The 20,358-nt window shown below is 39.2% G+C and overlaps 1 protein-coding gene across 3 annotated transcripts in view; it reads left to right on the top strand.

Annotated features, from left to right (window-relative positions):
- The window catches only part of DPP10 (dipeptidyl peptidase like 10), a 559,151-nt gene that overhangs the window by 509,765 nt on the left and 29,028 nt on the right, over positions 1 to 20,358 (top strand). For all 3 annotated transcript variants that reach the window (XM_083489332.1, XM_083489331.1, XM_083489333.1), the window contains 9 exons: positions 775 to 895; positions 2,233 to 2,387; positions 5,117 to 5,214; positions 8,605 to 8,728; positions 10,895 to 10,933; positions 11,554 to 11,661; positions 16,353 to 16,444; positions 17,921 to 17,968; positions 18,553 to 18,674. In XM_083489332.1, the coding sequence (XP_083345458.1) occupies positions 775 to 895; positions 2,233 to 2,387; positions 5,117 to 5,214; positions 8,605 to 8,728; positions 10,895 to 10,933; positions 11,554 to 11,661; positions 16,353 to 16,444; positions 17,921 to 17,968; positions 18,553 to 18,674 (907 nt within the window). The remainder of the gene's footprint in view (positions 1 to 774; positions 896 to 2,232; positions 2,388 to 5,116; positions 5,215 to 8,604; positions 8,729 to 10,894; positions 10,934 to 11,553; positions 11,662 to 16,352; positions 16,445 to 17,920; positions 17,969 to 18,552; positions 18,675 to 20,358) is intronic.

Below are 20,358 nucleotides of genomic sequence, written 5' to 3'. Positions count from 1 at the left end.
GGGGCGAGGTTAGGAAATGACTGCACATTCTCCCTTCCCTTCCTGTTTCTTGTGGGGCTACACATTTCGCTGCTGGGTCACTACACTGTGACGTGGTTGGAGTTGGAGCCCAGCTGCAAGGGAGGGAGAGGCAGAGGGAGCTGCTCTGGTGAGGTGGGTTCTGAGGGGATTTGCTGGGCCCAGCTCACAGAGGGACGGGATATTCAGCAACTAAACTGTAAAGTGCATTAGGTCTACTGTGCACTAACAACTCTCAGCTCCACTAACAGATGGAATATTTATGGTCCAACAATGACAGGAGGACAGCTGACACAGCTGGGTGGCCATAACACAGGTTGTAGGACTTCCAGAAAACTAGAATATAGAGACGATGAAATAGCAAAATAAGCTTTAGCTTGTGGATATCAGCTATGTCCTTCAGTTTCAGTCCTATTTCAGCATACAGCCCTACTATCTTGGTCCCTCTCAGGAACAGCATGAAGCAAAACAACATTTGCTATGTAGATGAATGAGAATATTTTGGAGTTGTGAGAGGGTCAACAGGGTGAATGTGAATGTGTGTTATTCAGCTTCTATCCACTTCCACATTCTGGTAATGTCTGGAATCTACATCACAATAAAAAGCAGTAAATGGAAGGAAATGGCTGGTGGAAAACTAGAGTTATCCTTTACAGTACAAAATATTATTAAACTGCATATTTTTTCCCCTGTCACTGAACTTGAAAATATTCATTAGCTTCTGCATTAAACCTTTCCCCCTCTTACTTAATTTAGATTTACATTTTTGAAAATAACATCTACTACCAGCCTGATGTAAAGAGTAGCTCATTGCGACTAACATCGTCTGGAAAAGAAGGAATTGTATTTAACGGAATTGCAGACTGGTTATATGAAGGTAAATTGCACAGATGCAACTTTATTAGAAATGCAGAGGACATACATGCATTCAATTTTTCTGAGAACAATCTGTTCATTATAGGACAATGCTGTTGATTTTTCTTTTTAATGCTTTCTTGCAAAATTGTCTGCATTATAACAAAGGGATGCCTATATATAAGCTTTTGTTTGTGATCATTTAAATTGTCAAAATCCTTCTTATTTTCTTGTTTCAAGAAGAAAACTATTGTATGGGGAAGGGAACAGAACAAGAACATACATTATTTTGCATAACAGCCCTGAAAATTACTCCACCTATTTTTCATTGGCATATTTGCAGAAATTGTATATGATTATGTTCAACTTATAAATATGACTATTAGTTTTGCATTGCATCACAAATATTATACTTTGGTTGCATATAACTATTCTGATACAAATAAATATAGGGATGCAGAATAATAAGGGACCCAACAGTGCCCTGGAAGTAATCTGTGGTTATAAAGACAAGCATTAGAAATTGTGGTTCATGCAAGGCAGCTAAAAAGCTGTTGGCATTTTACATTTCTTCCTGCAGCATCTCAATTTATATTTTTCACAAGACTATGGAAGGAGATACAGCCACTTATATATATATATATATATATAGAGAGAGAGAGAGAGAGAGAGAGAGAGAGAGTGTCAATGAAATTCTCAGGTGTCTGTTTCTTTCATTCATTAAATCATCCCACCAGTGGTCTTCACTCTGCAGCCTCTCCAGCTTTCCACAGATGAAGACTAGGTAAAGATATCATGAGGTTACTCCTCCAATTGAGTGTTTTCAGATCAGGAAGTGTGAGCAGCTAAGGAGACTGCAGAAAGGTTTACTGGAGAGGAAACAGACACACCACCTTGGGTCAGCTCGAAAGAATAAAGTAAGCTGAAACCCCACAATCACAGAAATTCTAAGTATTCTGAGAATGAGATCTACGAAAAAGGAAAAGAAAAGCCTTTTTGCAGTAAAAAAAAAATTTTTTTTTTTGAGATATTGAAGAACAGATTTCAAAACAGTACTAATCTAATTGAATATACAAAATCACAGCCTCCTGGCTGTGCTATGGCCTAACTGGTACAAAATAATGTAGCATTGTCTGTTTGCTCTGTTTGATTTATTTTTAACAGTAGGAAGTTTGCCAACAGTAGCAAAATGTGTATATAAAGCAATCTTCAGTCAGACTTTAGACGACAGTGGAGAAAGTGGTGAAGCTGTTGTGGGCACCAGTGGATTGGGATTCTTCCCTCAGATTGGGATCTGAATTATATATGAAAATTGTTAATTTCATGGGTTTTAAGAACATTTTCCCTCCCCTCCCCCAGAGGAGCTCCTTCATTCTCACATAACTCACTGGTGGTCACCTGATGGAGAGAGGCTGGCATTTCTTATGATAAACGACTCATTGGTACCAAACATGGTTATTCCCCGGTTTACTGGATTCCTGTATCCCAGAGGAAAACAGTACCCTTATCCAAAGGTAAGGAAACTTTACATACAATCTTCATTACTTGCATAAGGTATAGTGTTCAGTGTTACCAAAACAGTTATTTCAAAAAGGAAAGGAAGCCATTTTTTTGTTGTCATGGTTTTTACAGAAATTACTGTACACACTGTTTTCTCAAAAAGCCACAAAAGCTTTGTTCTTTTCTGGATTAAAGAACAAAGCAAAAGCTCTTTTGTTTAGTATAGGACAACATAATATATTAATATAACTACATATGATGCACATCAGGAGGGTTTGGGTATTTTTTACAAGCATTTGGATCAGCAAGATTTCAAGGATTTTTTTTGCTGTGAATATTTGAATTCACCTATCAATATTAGTAAATCATAAATAAAAACTAATATAAACATAACAAGTTAATAATATTATCGTGTAATAGGATCTGTTTGACAGTTACAATTATTCCATTTAACTAAATTAAATTGTTAAATGATATGACAGTGCCTACAACTGAATGGCAACACTATTTTTACTTAATAAATCAGTTGATATCCTGTTTCTTTTCAGTAGCAGGAAAATTAATCTCTAGAATCGCTTTGTTAGTTTTCTTTAGCAATGTCTTATTCTATAGTGCCAAAAGGAAAACAAAATTAAAGACAAGCTGTACAATAAAATTAAGCTTTGGGAAGAGGAAATGAAAGTCTAGTTCCATTTATCACAGGCAATGCAGAATTATGGTAATAAAACCTTTACCTTTATTTAATACTTCTGTTAGCTTTCAATTCACCGTAATTAATTATGAAGCTAGTGATCTGGTAATATTGACAAAGGACTTTGTTATTGCAGTACAGTATTCCACTTCATTACTACTGGAATATTTATGACTGCTGCTGAGCCAAAATAGGGTTTCCATGGCACTTTTTACAAATGCTTTCATCCCATACAAAAAGCACCAGTCCTTTTCAGCAACTTTGACATCCCCTTGTGAAAAGTGTTTACAAGGTGATGGGTGTCAGGGAAGACAGAGCACATCCCTCTTGTTTAGGCAACATTCCCTCATCCTAATCTCATAATATATGTAGTTGATTCAGTGCAACATTATTGGGATGGCATTACACATTCAAATGGACATTTCAGTGAAAGGAATGAAATGCATATGGATGACATCCACATTCAGGTTCTGCCCAAATTCTGCCATGCAGCTGGCCATCTATGACTTGAATTATTTCAGTGAAAACACATATGCAATGAGAAAAGAATGCCAGACTGCTTGCTTTCTGCAGCAGTGATGACACATCCATCGCCCATCAGAATAAGGACAATCTGAGAGATTCATTTGCCCTCAGTGGTGTCGTGAAGTGGTCCTGATTGGCTCTCTGATGCCTTGATAATGTAGTCACTATATAATTCCTGATTAGCTAGAATCAGTCAGCAACGAAGAAGATTAAAAAACACACACCAAAGTAACACCATGGCAGCAGCATATTTGGGCTGCAAGCAAGTGATAACTAAGGTTAGGTGTTTTTCTTTCTTTTTACACAGCTTAACTTGAAAGCCTGATCTCCACTTTTACAATATTTTGTGTATGCAGTACACATTTTCCCCAAACTACAAAGACAGGAGTCAGAATAGTCCATCCAGAAAGTAAATGTTTTCAATAATAGTTGTTCTTTCCCCCCATTTTAGATTAAAATCCATGTTTTTAAATCATTTTACTCTGGATATGTAATACATTCCACCAGGCCTACAGGAATATATGTGTCAGGGCTGCCTCAGGTCTCAGCTCACAAAAGACCAACGCCAAGTTCTTCTTATATACAAGGATGTTTATTGCAGTTCATTATTGGTTCCACAACTGAGGCGTGCAGCCCCACGTCTGTTACGCTTAGACCGCTGAAGTCCCCTCTGAGTCCGTCCCTCCCCTACACCAGTTTAAGAGGCTTGCGCTGCTCCACCTCTTCCTTTCTTTCCTTTTCCGCAGGGTCTTCCTGCCCGCTGGGGTTTCGCCCCTCCTGCATTCCCCTGCCGGGGAATCCCCAGACTGCTCTCCCTCCCTCCTGCGGGCTTTGGGACTTGGCTCCTCCTCCGGGCTCCCTGTTCTTGTGCGCCTCCACATTTGAACTTGGCGCGCGCGCCCAACCTCTAACCTTCCTTTTGACAGTTACACTACTCCCTTCACTACTCCCCTCCCCTTCCGGGAGGGTGGCTTGCTCCGACCCCCCTTCCCTTTCTCCTGCCGGAGCTGCTTCTCCTGATACACTGGAACCTCCACCCCCTTTGCTGCACTCTGGCGGGGAGGCTGGTCCAGACGCCCAGCTGCCACTTTGGGATCCCCCTCTGGCCCCCTGCTCCTGACACGTCCCCCCTGGGGCTCCCCTTGCCTTGACCACCGGCGCCCCCTTCTGGGAATCCTCTGATTTGCTGGAAAGACTCATGGAATGCCTTGAGTCATTGTCATCCTCTTCCTCGCTGTCCTGCGATTCATCCCCATCGCTCTCCATCTCCTGCCTCCCCTGTGCCTCTGTCCCTGAACCCCTGACAATATGTTTTCTTGTATGTAGTCATTCATGGCCTCATAGCTGGGAGCATAGGGTTGTGCATTCTCAACAATTGGTTAAGACACATGAATTCAACTAATGTATGTATTCGATGACAATTGGTTAGCTATGCTATCCATCTTTTAACATTTTGACATACAGCTGTGGTTCTTCTCTGTGTCTTTGCAAATACATATCACTCTTATTCATCCATTCTTTTCAAAGGCAGGAGAAATGAATCCAACAGTCAAGTTATACGTAGTCAATCTGTATGGACCAACACATACATTGGAACTCATGCCACCAGATGGCTTTATATCAAGGTAAGCAGTATGTCATCTGAAAATTAACTATCTGTGACTCTCTACATGCACAAATAAATTGAAGTTAATCTCGGTTTAAGTTAACAGTCCTGCAACAGTTTTCTGGAAGTAACATGTAGCTGGAAAAAACAGCAGGACTATCAGCTTGGGTTTAAATAGACTGTATCTTTATTATAAGGCTTGTAATGGCCAATGTATTACAATGCAATGGAACTGAAGTACAATCCTTTCTGCATAATAACTTGGTCCAGATTTAGTGGTTGTCATAAACAGCATACTGGGAGTGAGATGCATGGGGCCCATAGGATCTAAGGGGCCCACCCAGCTCACAAATATCCTTAAATTTCGAACTGAACGAATTTAAAGTTACTGGTGTTAATTAGATTATTATTCTAATATAGCTTTGTCATGTTAGTTAATATTAAATATAAATATGGATCTATGATTTCTAGATAGTGAAGACACAGACATTATATTTAATTAAACGTCTTCTCTTCATAATCATATTTCACCTCTGATCAGAAGGTATGTAGTTGGATACAGGTATATCATCAAACTCAATTTGGAGCCTCCCCTACAAAAAGAAGAGGATTTTGCACAAGGGACCATTACAGAGTATGGCCACCTCTGTTCAGGTTCTCTTGACATCATAGCCAACCAGTATCAGGAGACTATAGCCACTAAGTTACAGCTTGCCAGTTTCTGTTCCATCTCTTTTCTTACTTGGAAACACAGATAATTCTTTGCATATTTAATGCCCAAAATTGACACTCTCTTTAAACTGGTAATCCCACTCATAGGCTTGTATTCCAATAAAGTTTTTATAGAATTCCTAGAATATTGATGCTTCCCTTCTCTTTTAAGCACAAAGTTATTTATGGAAACTGACCAATCCCAGAACTAGAACCTGTAGCCATTACCTTAGTAAAGCCCATCCAGGATTCTTTGAGGGAAGCCAAGCCTGTGAAAGTGGTAGAAATGTGCACATATAGTGTAGATGTGACCTGATTGTACCATACCAAGACTCAGTCATACCTGGAAATGCTTCTAACTCATCCTTCTGGCTCTGACTATCAAACATGGCTTTCTCTAATCATTTCAACCAAGTGTAGGCACATAAGTAATATCCCACCAGCTGGAAGATTGCAAGAATGCTGCAGATCAAAGTGACAACAGTCTTGTTTTTAAAACTGTGGTTCATACATTCTTACTAAAAGCTCAATGCATTTGATATATTCTTTTTGAGTTGGAGATCGTTTAAAAATCCATTCTGCTGTTACTTTACAGAAGCCTTGAGGACCATGTACATTTCTAGGAAAATCCATTTTATCTATGAAATCATGCTCTGGTTACTGAATATTGCTGCTCTAAAGCAGTATAAACCATTCATATATAAGGTGTGTGTGTGAGAGAGAGAGAGAGAGAGAGAGAAAGAAAGAAAGAGAGAGAGAGAGAGAGAGAGAGAGATTGTCCAATTTCTATCCTTTCTTCCCCCACTCCACAGAAATTGTGTGTTACTGTATATACATTGAAAACAGTCCTTACTCTAATGACTGTGTATGTTAAGATTTCTTTCTTGGTCTTGCTCTGTGCTGCTGGGGTTTGGATGACCCAGGCTGGATTCTGACAGTTTTTTTATTCTAATAAATGTATTAGAATGCATTTTAATACAAACAATTTGAATCATCAAATTAAAAGGGGAAAAGCACCAAAACATACTTTCCCAAAGAGATGGTATGTGATGCATAGAAAGATGACTTGTTAAAGTTCATTGCTAATCAAATAGGTGCTAAACATCAGGTAGAATGGGTAGTAAAACATTCCCAAATGCCACAGATGTCAGGGCATATTCAACTATGAATTCATTCATTCATTCAGCTATGCTGTTCTGAACTGTATCTCTCAGTCTTTGCATGCACATCTGTAGAAATACCTCGTGTGTGTCTGTGTGTGTGTGTTTATACCTATATCTATACATAAGTGTGATTCATCATTCCTACAGTTTGGAAATATACATATATATATTTCAGTAAAAACAATAATGAATATTTAATCAAAACTACATTAATGTCATGTTATCCATATGCTATGATCTAAAATGTGCTTAGAGTTGCATTCTTGAAGCCACTGTCTTTTGTGTAGCATTGTATAAGATAATAGAGTTTTGCTTCACTCAGTACAGTACTTGAAAATTGCATCCCAGGTTCCTAGAGTAGCTTAAATTAGGGGGGTGCTGTTTCTGAGGCTTTTGTGTGGAAGAGAAAGGTGAAAAGTCAACACCCCTGAACATTGGGAATTCCCTGTAAAAATGAGAGAAAATGTGAAGATATTCCCTGAAATTTTGGGGTGTGTGGATTGGGAGTGATACTTACCTTAATGAGGTTACAATGATGCGTATCCTTCATTTACCTTAACCCCGCCCCCAGTACTAGCACTGAGTGTCGCAGCCTCCTCAACAGCCCACATTTCTCATAGAAGGTCTGGTGGGTAAGGAGTCTGCTCGTAGAGTATGATAGGTGATAGCTGTTTGTCAGTAGCCACAAATAATATACTGAACTGCCTAGACATGACAGATTGTACTAGGTGGTCTTGGTAACAGTTTCATCATGGCAATCTAACAAGGATTTAGAAGGAGAGAGCATTTTTCTGGAGCACTGATAAAACCGATTTAGCTACAAATGTTTGCAGGCAGGCAATCTATTTGGCAATACAGTGCTGGGGATTATTATTATTCTTTTCTTTTTTTCCATGGACGCAAGTATCTGTGCTGCTTTGTCGGCTACCCTTTTTGCACAGGGTGTTTGCAGAATGTCCTTGGCATTTTACATTATTTCTGACTACTTCATATCACTGAAAACACTACTGTTTGTTACAAAACCTAAAGCAAAACTGTAAAACATAAGGCAACTTAAGTTGTTAAGAGCAACATGACAGCCAGTAACCAGTAAACCAATTGTTATGTCAGTTTTGTAAAATACAGTACAGTGTTACCTCAGGTTACATACGCTTCAGGTTACAAACTCTGCTAACCCAGAAATAGTGCCTCTGGTTAAGAACTTTGCTTCAGGATGAGAACAGCGCACCAGCAGTTGGAGGCCCCATTAGCTAAAGTGGTGCTTCAGGTTAAGAACAGTTTCAGGTTAAAAACGGACCTCCAGAACGAATTAAGTACGTAACCAGAGGTACCACTGTACAGTCACTGTACAATAATTTCACTATGTATGTTTTGCATGTTGAATCTGAATGCGGTCTTGGAATGTGGTTTGTTACCAGTATAATGCTGAGTGGAATAATGGATCAGTGTCCTTTATCGCAGTGCGCAGGATGTAATTTCACAGCTTATGTGGGAACAATATAACCACTGTATTTTTAAATGTGTATCTGCCATAGAGAATATTACATAATGATGGTGAAGTGGGTCAGCAATACTAAAACTGTCGTGCGGTGGTTAAACAGACCTCAGAACCTGTCCATCCTTACAGTGTGCGAGACGACAACTGGTGCTTGTAGCATGGTATGCAATTTATTTTTGTTATCGTTTTCATAGGATAGATTTACAGTTATTGTCCCTGTATGCAGAGCACATGCTTTTGGTCCTTATTTTTAATTTGTTTGCTTGTTTTCCTGCCAGTGCCAGAGGCCAATTTATTTCCATGAGTTAGAATTCACCTTGGGGTTGAAATAATGTGGAACACATTGTTCTGAATGGAAAAACACACAAACACCTGCTCCGCTGCCATGCTTTTACTTCCTCTCAAAAGTTGGGCATGATAATCTAGTAGGGAGGGCTGCTGGGTGTGTGGAGAGGAAGCATGAGTTCCACACAGATTTCTACCTGCCAAAATTCAATACACCGAGGAAACATTTGGATTCTCAGTAGGGTCTTTGGAAGCACTTAGCAAACAGCAGTGCCAATAATTGGCCCTTTAGCCAAAGATAAATCTGTGTTCCAGCAGTGTTAGTAACCACAAGAGTACTCTTCATTATCAGAGTTATTGACATAAGTGTGATTTATGTCTAAGCAAAACATTTGAGTTCAACTCTCAGAGTAAGGCTGAGAATCATAAAAAATAGCAGGAGATTTAGAACTTCAGCCTTACTACTGTTTACATGCATTTTAGAAATGTTTCCTAATAACACACTTTTTGTAAATATTATTCAAGCACACGCATTTGCTCACTTTTTTCACTGAACAGTTAGCTAATCTAAATATTTCCTTTTGATGTATAATTGTTAAGCAAAAGAACCATAAAATAAATATTCAGTCATGATGGGCTGAAATAATAAAATCAAACATTATTTGATATTGTGTGACAGAGCTATGTTGCAAAGACACTGTATATAGGTGTATTGTTCATTGTTTGTATGCTTCCGATATACTATCATTGAAATGCTAGCTATCAAAATACACGTTCACTCCCAAACAAATGACATATGTTTTTAAAAGCCTTCCTACTCAAATTAGTGGTGACCAATCCAAAACTTTCCAGGAGTTAGATCAGAGCTGAGTACCGAGTACATGCTATTTAATTTACCTATTCAGTTGTTTATAAGGTATAACAGGCATTTAGAGGAACAGATAAAACAGTTACGGTTATAAAAGCAAGTAAAACCATTATTGCCAGAACAGTACAAAATTAGCAAAAGAAGGTCCCATAAATCAAAACCCCTTAACTGTCAAAAGCCAGGAAAAAGTGATGTTTCTTCGTCGTACAGCAAAAGCTATACAAAGAAGATGCTAGATGCAACTCTATAAAAAGGGAGTTCTGCAATTTGGGGGTTCGACAGTGAAAGCCCTCTTCCAGGCCACTGTTCCCTGCACACAGGGGTAGGAGTGTGTGTGTGTGTGTGTGGGAGAGAGGGAGAGAGGGGGGGGGGAGAGACAACAAAGAAAGCCCTCCTGCCAGTCTTAGCACCTGAGAGGGTCAGTAGCTAATTTAATCTTCTTTAGGATACCACTTCATGTATTTATTTTAAAATATTTGTATCCTGTCTTTTTTCTGAAGAGCTCAAAGCACCTTACAAAAGAAAATAAAAACATAAATTATCCAGAAACATGTAAAATCCTTAAGTATACTTTACAACCTAACATTAAAACAGCAGCAGGATATAATAACACAATGCATCAATTTTAAAAAATTCAAATATTTACAGTTAATACCAATTCCAGCAGTTTACAGCCAAAACCCCTTCTAAAAAGGGGATGTTTTTGAAAGGTCACTGCTGAGGAGACAACATGGGTTTCCCTTGGAATCTGGTTTGAAAGCCTAGGTGCAGCTACCAAAAAAAAGAGTCCTCCCTCAGTCTCAAATAAGCATATTTCTGGGGATGTTGAGACACACAGGAGAGCTTCCAAAGATTAGCCCAATTGGCAAGCAGACTCCAGCAGGGAAAAGTGGTTCTTCAGCATCCTAAACAAAGGTCAGCAGCAGCACTTTGATGCCTGGAAATAAATCAAAAGGCAGTGTTTCAACAAAGAAATTGCATGCGCGCGCTCTCTAAAAAAGGCCATCTTAATTGCCTGTGTTATAGGAACTATGTGGTTCAAAGTGCAACCTGCTGCTATTCCTGTTTGTGTGGCATTTTAACTAGGTAACAGAGGAAAATGCAAAATGCAATGATTTTCAATTAGCAAGATTTTGTATATGTATTTTATAACTTTATATCTATTTCTTTTTAGAAATATGAGTTTACATCTGAAGTGTGGCTTTCTAAACAGGTACTTACATTATTAATTGCTTTGAATGGAAAATGTGTATCATTAATACGTTAGCTGTTAATAAAATGTTGGTAAATGTCCGCATTTTAAACTAGACTATGTTGATCCATTAATCTGAAAAAAAATTAAAGATTAACTTAAGAGAAGCAAACAAAATGGTTTTTAAGCATTGGAGTAACTGCAGAAGTATTACCAATTCTGGAAGTACACTGAACTCACAAGGGTATTGGGATGGCATTTCAAGCAGATATTCTGGAACAGGTGCATAGGAGCAGTGTCAGGTGTATACAGCTGTCAGATCTTAATTAATAACATTTAATGTACCAGGCAAGGATCACAAGGCTTTTCACATGTATAGTGATGTGATTCCACCTTAGGAGTATTCCTCCCTATTTCTCATCTTAGGGAGTTAGCAAGATGAATGGTAGGTGGGGGCCCATAAGTTATCTTGGACTTAAACCACTTAGGACTTTAAAAGGAGCCACCAATACTATCAGTTGTGCCTGGAGGTAAATTGGTAACCTGTGCAGCTACTACAGGATTGGTGTAATATGATCCCTCGGGCAAGCATAGTGCTTAACAGAAAATTACAGAATTCTGATTCTATTTCATTTTTATAGAATGAGGAGCCAGTTTTTTCTAAAGATGGCAATAAATTCTTTATGACAGTTCCTGTTAAGCAAGGTGGTCGTGGTGAATTCCATCATATTGCCATGTTTAATGTTCAGGTAAGTTTATTTCACAATTTCAAGCTCATAATTGCACAAGTCTGTAATTAATTATACCATTGCTTAAATGTCTTATGAAGCGACGTACGATGCTTTGAGTTGCACGCTACTCCGAATATATTCTGATTTTAGTCACTGATTTGTAGGTATTAACAAAAATCGTAATCACAGAACACTTCAAATGATGCATAGTTCTGTCCTCTGAAATGATGAAAAGCATCCTCCCAGCAGGTTGATGTGGTGATTTGATTTGGCAAGAAAGCTGGTGAATGACTAAAGATTCCTTTGCTGTTTCATGAAAGAGCACTTGCAAAGAAGCCAGTGAATGAAGCATTTGGAACCATTTTCAGTGTCTCAGGGCATTGTACTCAGTGGTTTTTTTTTGTTTCTTTGTTTTGTTTTGTTTGAAAAAAAGGTGCCAGTACTTTCCATGAAGTTGTTACAGTAAGTGCCACACTTTTAACATGTGTGTGTGTGGGGGGGGAGGTGGCAGTAGTAGGGTGCAGAAAAAAGCACTGGTTGTACTTACTTGGAAGAAACAGAGACCTGGTCTACACATTCAGCAGAATGAGACGGTAGGGTGCAGTGTGTGGTGGTATGGTGAAATGATATATTACTAGTTGGAGATCGCATTTTTTTATTGCTTCCTTACATTAAAAATGTAGCACAAATAGGAAAACCAGCAAAAAAAGGCAGAGAGCTGAGCTAGAAGCGTTGTGAGGCATTCACCCTAACATTAAGAAGAATGTTTGATCAGTGCAAGCATTTCTGTTTGCTTGCCAAAATAATCTCCCCTGTCCTCCCCACATGCACTGTTCTGGGAGTCCACCCTACCCTCCAGAGCAGACTTGGAGAGGGGAGGGCATGGGGCCGTATGTGGAGGGTTGTTTTGTTTTGTTTTTGCTTTGTATGAGGTCACTATCAAAAGTGCTATTGCCCACCAGTAGTTTAAAGAACCCACTTCATTCTGCTGCAAGTCTAGACTCAGCCAAGGTCTGTTGGGGAATGTGCCGACTTAACTTTGAAATGTATGTGCTGCATTTGTATTTTCAGTGTGTTTCCCCACCGCCTGATATGTTGCTCCTATATACCATGCTATTGATCTTGAGATTGTAGATTTTAAAGTGCACATTTATTGTACTTTATACATTTGTACTGACAGAAATATATGACAACTGTCTGTGGCATTTCATTTAATGTTTCTGTAGTAATTAGAGGAACATTCTGTGAAATGTCATGGGATTTAAAAAGCCATGGGAAGCCACAGCGGCTGTACTGAAGCTTTGCGTGATTATCGTGATCTGTCAGTGAATGCTTCTAATGCTTTCCCCTGTGTGTTATACTTTGGATAATGCTGGAACACCTTATTTTCTTTTTATTAAGTTGATTACATTTTTAATAGTAATTAAGAGATATTCTAGCATTCTTTCCATAGGCAGGGTGAATCTCAGTTGCTCAGATCCTATTAACATTTACTGAAATGTTAGTCCTTCTGAATGGAATCTCATAAAAATGTGTATGTATAATGCTTGGAACCAGAGATGTCTTTATAACACAGAGTTGGTCGGCCAGCAGGCCTGGTGCCTGAAGCCAGCTACCCATAGAACACCTCACTGGGGATCCTGCCATCTTCCATTCTGTGGACATGACCAAGCCAGCATAGATGTTGCTGAAACAAGAGTGTGAACATGCTAGGAATGTGGTCTTGGGAGCACACATCTTTGTTTTAGTCTCTGTTCTGCCACAATCCACCTGATAGCTCATTTGGTAGAGCATGGGAATAAGAATAAGCTGCCCATCTGTTTGAGTTGTCCCAGCCACTCTGGGTGGCTCTCAACAAAATATTAAAAACAATAAAACATCAAACACTAAAAACTTCCCTATACAGGGCTGCCTTCAGTTGGCTTCTGAAAGACAAATGGTTGTTTATTTCCTTGACATCTGATGAGAGGGCGTTCCACAGGGTGGGTGCCACTACCAGTAAGACCTTCTGTCTGGTTCCCTGTAATTTCACTTCTCGCAGAAGGCCCTTGGAGCTGGATCTCAGTGTCCAGACTGAACAATGCAGATGGAGATGCTGAGGCCATTTAGAGCTTTAAAGCAGCAACACTTTGCATCATGCTCGGGAACATACTGGGAGCAAACAAAGATCCTTTAGGCCCGATGTTATATATATATATATATATATATATATATATATATATATGGTAGCCATTTCCAGTCACCAGTCTAGCTGCCACATTCTGGATCCAAGTCTCCTTCTTAGCCTCAGGGTCATGGGTTTGAGCCCCACATTAGGCAAAAGATTCCTACATTGCAGGGGATTGGACTAGATGACTTTTGCGGCCCCTTCCAACTCTCCCATTCCATGATTCTGTGGCAGCCCCACCAAATTCTCACAGTTTCTCCATTCCATGTGAGCCTCTCATGGCCCAATCACTTGACATTCCAGGGAGATCTTCAAGAGGAGCAACAGCTTTGAGGGATGCTGGGGGTTGTAGTGATGGAAAACCTCTTTGCATTGCACGACTCATCTATGTCTGGGACTGAGAGAGAGAGGTGGGGTCAAATTGCTATCATAGTTAGACCACTGTTTACCTTTGCTGCACTAAACACTAAGGAAGAAGTAAGAAAACTTTTTTTTCCTGGGTTGATATTACATCTGGGGTTACATGATCCTTTTCAAAAGCCACTGACAAAGGAGGTAATTATAATTCCCTTTCAGTAACTACAACACTTTCAAATGGTTTCCCACCCTAACCAATTCACTGTTGCTGCAATAAGAAATAAGGCTGCTTTAAATAGGACGAGGAACCAGTGTTAGCTCATGCCTTCCACGTGGGGCTTAAAAGGAGTATTGTATGATAGAATTCCATGCACATAGGTGCCTTACTTCTTGGATAGGAAAAGACCAGCAAAGTTTTGGCCCAGGCCTCAGAGAAGCTTTGCGTAGTCCTGATTAAAATTAGCATCATATATTGATTTTATTTGAGATGCATAGGAATTAAAATGTATATGGAATTTAAAATATCTGTATACAATAGAATTCTATTTTCATTAGACTTTTATCACATAGAACTAGGTACAAAAAGAAACATATTCCCAAACCACAAAGTGAGTAGACTTACTTAAGGTTAATTTACAGATCACATTTTCTCTGCTGTTTCTCCACTGCTGTCCTCTCACGTTTGCAGTAGTCTCACATGAGTAATGTGAACACCCTGCTGTGTGAACAAGTAGCTCACATGGTGCGGCTGCCTAATTTTCGTGATCAGGATAGCACTACAGTATACTTCTCTGGTGCTGGAAATTGCTCTAGTTCCTCTGCATAGGTAGATCACTTTCATGAAAAATAAAAAGAAATGACTGACAAAGTGTAACGTTGGTTCCACTGAATCCCACAGGAATAAGCTATTTTAAGGGCGCATAGCATTGTGGCTTGTAGCCACAGTGTCACTGAGGATTGAAGGAAATTAATAGCGAGTCTTTTCAGAAAGACACAAGGCTTAAGCGTATGTGTCAGTTCTGCAGTTTCCAGTAAATGCATGGTTGTGCATAAAAATAAGTTGCTATTATATTAACACAAGATTATGCCCTTGAATTATTATTTTTTGCAGCTTGGGTTTTCTGACCATGGTTGGCTTAAGTGTCCCTTTATCCTTTAAGTGACACATTTGACCCACTTCTCAAACATGACCAAATGGAATGCATTCTTGTCTCTGAACATACCGTACCTATTTCCCAAATCTCTTCAAGAGTCAAGAGGGACAGACCCAAAGATATACCAGCTCCATGTCCACTTTCTTCCACAGTTAGTTTGAAGGGGAAGGGAAGGGAAGGGAAGGACAGGACAGATTTTGAAACCAAACATGGGAGACAGGGATTTTCCCCTCCTTGTGTACATCAATTGTCAATGAGTGCCATTTCAATTCACTATTTATTTCTTTTGTCTCTCCGTGTACGTCTGCTTGTCTTCAAGATACCACAAGCATTTCCCTTCTTCTTAATTTTCTATAAGAACATAGGAAATGTCTTGCTGCATTAGAATAAGACCTGCAAGTTTAGCATTCTTTGAAAGAATGTCAGCTACTGGCAGATCATAGGTAGCCCCCCATAAATTGGTCAGTTCTTTTCTTGCCATTTACCATATCCAGACTTTTATAGATTAAAACCTTGACGAAATGAATTAGCACACCACATGTACACACACACTTGAACTTCATATTAGCAGCCTTCAAAAATGCAGCCTGGCTTGTATCCAGGGATGTTTTTCAGAAGCAGATAGAGCAGAAACTTGCTCACAGTAGCCCCCCCATTCCCCCCCCCCCAATTTCCACATCTTGCAGCAGTTCCACAATACCCCATGAAATGCTGTTCCCAAAGGTCCTGCCAGAGTAGCATTTTTGCATGCAAGTCAAGAAAGCCCTCATTGCACAAACTGACTTTTGATCATCTATCTCTGGCTCAAGCTAGATATTTATGCTTGGAATGCAGTGCCTTTCATGCACAGGATCATGATCACCGTCTTCCTAATGTACATTTTGTGTACATGAAACTTGCACATTTGAAAATACCATTATAATCATATTTACAGATAATTCAGGAGGCAACAGAAAATCATTGGGGGGGGGGAGAGAGGAGTGGGGACATTGCCATTGACATACCTATTATTATTGTTTATTTTCTTGCAGACCAAGAGTGAACAATTTAGTATAAGACATCTGACATCAGGAAACTGGGAAGTTATCAAAATCTTGGCATATGACGAATATACGCAAAAGATGTGAGCATTATTTTTCTTTGTCTGTTCAGGTAAAATATATGTGTTATCAAGCTAAAAAACTGTTTTATTGGAAACCACATTAACTATTTCTTTAATTTTCAAGCACTACCATACGATTTAGCCCTAAATATAAATGGAAACTTAAATTGCAATCTACCCTGCTTTACACTAGGCTGGTGGGGGGGGGGAGATATTGGATTGGGCAAAGGACCCCTCTTTCCAGCCCTGTCAGCCTCCATTAAGCCATGCCAATCACCAGACAGGGATTGCAGTGCTAATTCATTTTATCTGTCAATGTACTGAAGAATCTTTCTCAGATAAAGAGCAGAGATAGACTGTGACATCTTCTGGCTGACTACATTGACAGAAATAACAGAAATTAAAATAAAAAATGGGTTTTTCTAGGCTCTAATAAATAAGGAGCATAACTTGAATACAACTTGTAAAGCTAATATATTGGATTACATTCTCAAATCTCCTACAGATTAATTGTGTTCCTTAGAATACTTAGGGATAAATGTCGGATATCGTCAGTAAGGATGAATGTGCTGGGGGTGTTTTGCTTATAAAAGGACTTGTCTGCCACCCTCGCAGTATTATCAAGGGAAAGGAGCATTTTCGAAGGTTGAATAAGAAATGTTTCTATGATTGTAATTCTTCTGTACGGTAGGCAGAGCAATCCAAAATGTAGGAAGCCAGCATAATTTACATGCCTATTTCAAACTCTGTTCAGGAGCAGGGCTGCTGCCAGCTGAGCCTGCCCAAGCCTGGCTGAAGGAAAACAACCCTTTAAAGTGGAGTTTGAATTATACCACCCTTTTTTTGCTAGTGTAGCTTCCACCAGGTGGGTAGGTCAAATGAGTCCGAAATAGAGGTGGCCCTGTTTCGCCACCGCTATGCTACTAGAGCACCCTTTCTTCAGCAGAGCCGGGATCTAGTTCTTACAAAGGCATATATTATTTGGCTGAGCTGGGATGAGGCACTTTAGCCAGCATATCCCTGGCTGAGCTCAGGCATCCTATGCCTGTTCTACTCATCCTGGTGGATCTTTGGTTTGGACTGCTCCCTAGGTTTGTGAGATTCCCCCAGGTAATTTTCGAAGAATTTTTATTATGCTGAGGTTTCCACATCATAACATGGCCCTTTATCTGTACCTGATGTGAGAATGAATTAATCTGCCCGGTTAAGAGAACACATTATTTATACATTATACTACACACAGAGAGAGACAGACAATTTTAAGCTAGGTCACATTCTATTCAAAGCAGTTCAGTGCTATTGGCTATAATGTTGCAATCTATCCCTTAATTGTACCAATAGATTTTGAGATAGTTTGTCAAAATAGGAAAAAAATGCATTTACACAATATCCTCTACTGCATATATCTGCTGCAGTTATGATACTCATTTTGTTTATCTTTACAACAAATTACTATTATCTCAGCTAAAGGTATTTAATTTTCTTTTTCATTGCCAGTTATTTTTTAAGTACTGAGAGTTCACCAAGAGGAAGACAGCTACATAGGTAAGCAGAACAACAGCAGCATATTTTCCAGCTGATTGACAGGACCTGTGCCTCTTTGTTTATAAAACCTGTTATCCTTAATGTCTGAAGGAATAGCATTCTTATTCATGTGCCATCAGTTACCTGAGAAATAGACAATACGATTCTGTGGTCTTACAAAGGATGTTATTTTATATATGTGATGTATGTTATGATAAAACGAATGCCACTTTCAGTCTCTCTTCTGATCCTGATACCGAGTCTAGTTAATGTTTTCTATACATTGAAACATTTCAGGAAAATAGAAATGGGACTGGGGGAATGAAGTAATTTGTAAAAAGTTTGTCCCCTTTAAGCTAGCTTCCTGTGATACTGGTCCTCAGAGTCAGTTGTATCCAATGCTAATATTAAAGTAGACTCATTGAAATTAATAGACATGACAAACTTAGGTTCATTAATTTTAATGGGTCTACTCTGAATACACCAGCATTGCATACAACCTAATGTATGCTCATGTTGCATGCTATCATAATGTCTTCTTTGTATATATTTGTTAAATGTTGACATGTGCTTTGTCAAGATATGCATATATATTTGCATTTCAGTGTGTCAACGATTGAATTGTTGAATCGCCAATGCCTTTCATGCAACTTCATGAAAGATCAGTGCACATATTTCAATGCAAAGTTTAGCCCAACTATCAAGTATTTCATTCTGCAATGTAAAGGTAAGCCAGCCTCCTCAGTTTGATGTTAGTTGTATTTCAGTTTATTTTAAACACCAACACTTCGCCTTTTTATTGTCCATTTGTCATCTTGCCATAAGCTTCATGCCATCAATCCATGGAAATTTATGGAATAGAGGTGGGAAGGAGCTGGTGGCAGATGTGGTAGTCACAACTGCACAGCCCAATACTACTCTGTTTATTTAAAGAACTCAGACCTTGCAGAAAATAAATAAAAATATGTGGCATAGGCTAAGAGCATAACTGAGAAGAGAACAAGAGGGAGGGTAGAAGCTATAAAAATGCAGCAGAGTAATTGTATGCATTTTTTCTCAGAAGTGGGTCCCACAATAGTCAATGGAAGTTTATCCCAGGATTGCAGCCATATGCAATTATACAACCAATAGCAATTGGAGTATGATAATATCTGGAGGGCCATAGGTTCCCCCTTCCTGTACAAGAGTATGGACACTCTGCAAGCTCCGTTCCAGACTCATCCAAAATAGTGATGGATAAGCTCCTTGTAGCTCAGCTCAGAGCTGGTTTATGTAACTAGCTTTCTTGGACAACGCTTTAACATTTTTTATTTCCAATCCCACCCCCAACCCTGCTAAAGCTCAATGACAAGGAGATGGAAAATATGTCTAGAATTATATATAAGTGCATATGTATATGTATTGGTAGAGGAAAGACAACAGTCTGTATATGACATTGAAGCCTAAGCCATGGTTACAGGGAGCCACATTTGCTTTCTGATAGCATAGAAGATTTCCCAGTTCTCAACCTGATGCCAAATTTTGTATTTGATAGAAATAAATATTACCAGACTCCACTAAGTCCCTAAAAGATCTAAAATGACATAAGCTCTCTATAGCCCATTTAATACATAAAGCTAAGGCAAACCAAATGTGCAGGTTCTCAAGACTGATGCCCCCTCAGTCCTAATGCTCTACTCAGGCCTAAGCCATGGTTTGGCTTAGCGATATGTCCGAACCCAGGCTCATGGTTTGTGTCACTCCAAGGACACCACAAAGTGTAATCAAGGTTTGTTCTTGGTTTACTGCTCATAGTTTGTCTGGAAGATAAAAAGCACAAGGCTGGGTTCTGATGTACCCAGCAGAGCAGGACTGCGGGAGCAGCAAAGCAGTCTAATCTTTGCTGCTGCCATTTACATGTTTGCTCATTTGCACTAAACCATGGTTTCGCTTAGTATTATGTGAGAACTGGTCCTATAGCCTCAAGTTGCCTTCATTATCAGGAATCTCAGGAAAGTGCATAGGAACTTGCTGATGATGAAGAGCAGTCCACAGTTGGAAAGAAACAGATTCAGAAGCCAGCTTGACTGTTGGACAGTAGAAATCGCAGCAGCAAGAACATAAATTGAGGTCAGGCTGTCCTTGACTGTGATACTGTTGTCTGGGCCTTGAATCTTGAACTGAGCCTGGGACACATTACTTTTGAGTTATTTTCCTAAATCTCTAACAGCCTCCAAATGACTTTGAAAAGTGCTGAATACTCACTGTTCTCTTTTGAATTTAATAGTAGCTGCAGGTGTTCCATACTTTTTATAATCAGACTATTAATCGCTCTATGTGTCAGTTTCTCAACTGTAAAATTGAGATGATAATAATAATAGTACCTCAAAGTTGTATTATTCGCCATGGGACTATCCTAGTAATGCACTGGC

Source organism: Podarcis liolepis, assembly GCF_965112155.1.
Source record: "Podarcis liolepis genome assembly, chromosome: 1".
NCBI lineage: Eukaryota > Metazoa > Chordata > Lepidosauria > Squamata > Lacertidae > Podarcis > Podarcis liolepis.
The sequence above is the reverse complement of the archived record's forward strand: the minus strand, read 5'-3'. Positions and strand labels throughout refer to the sequence as shown.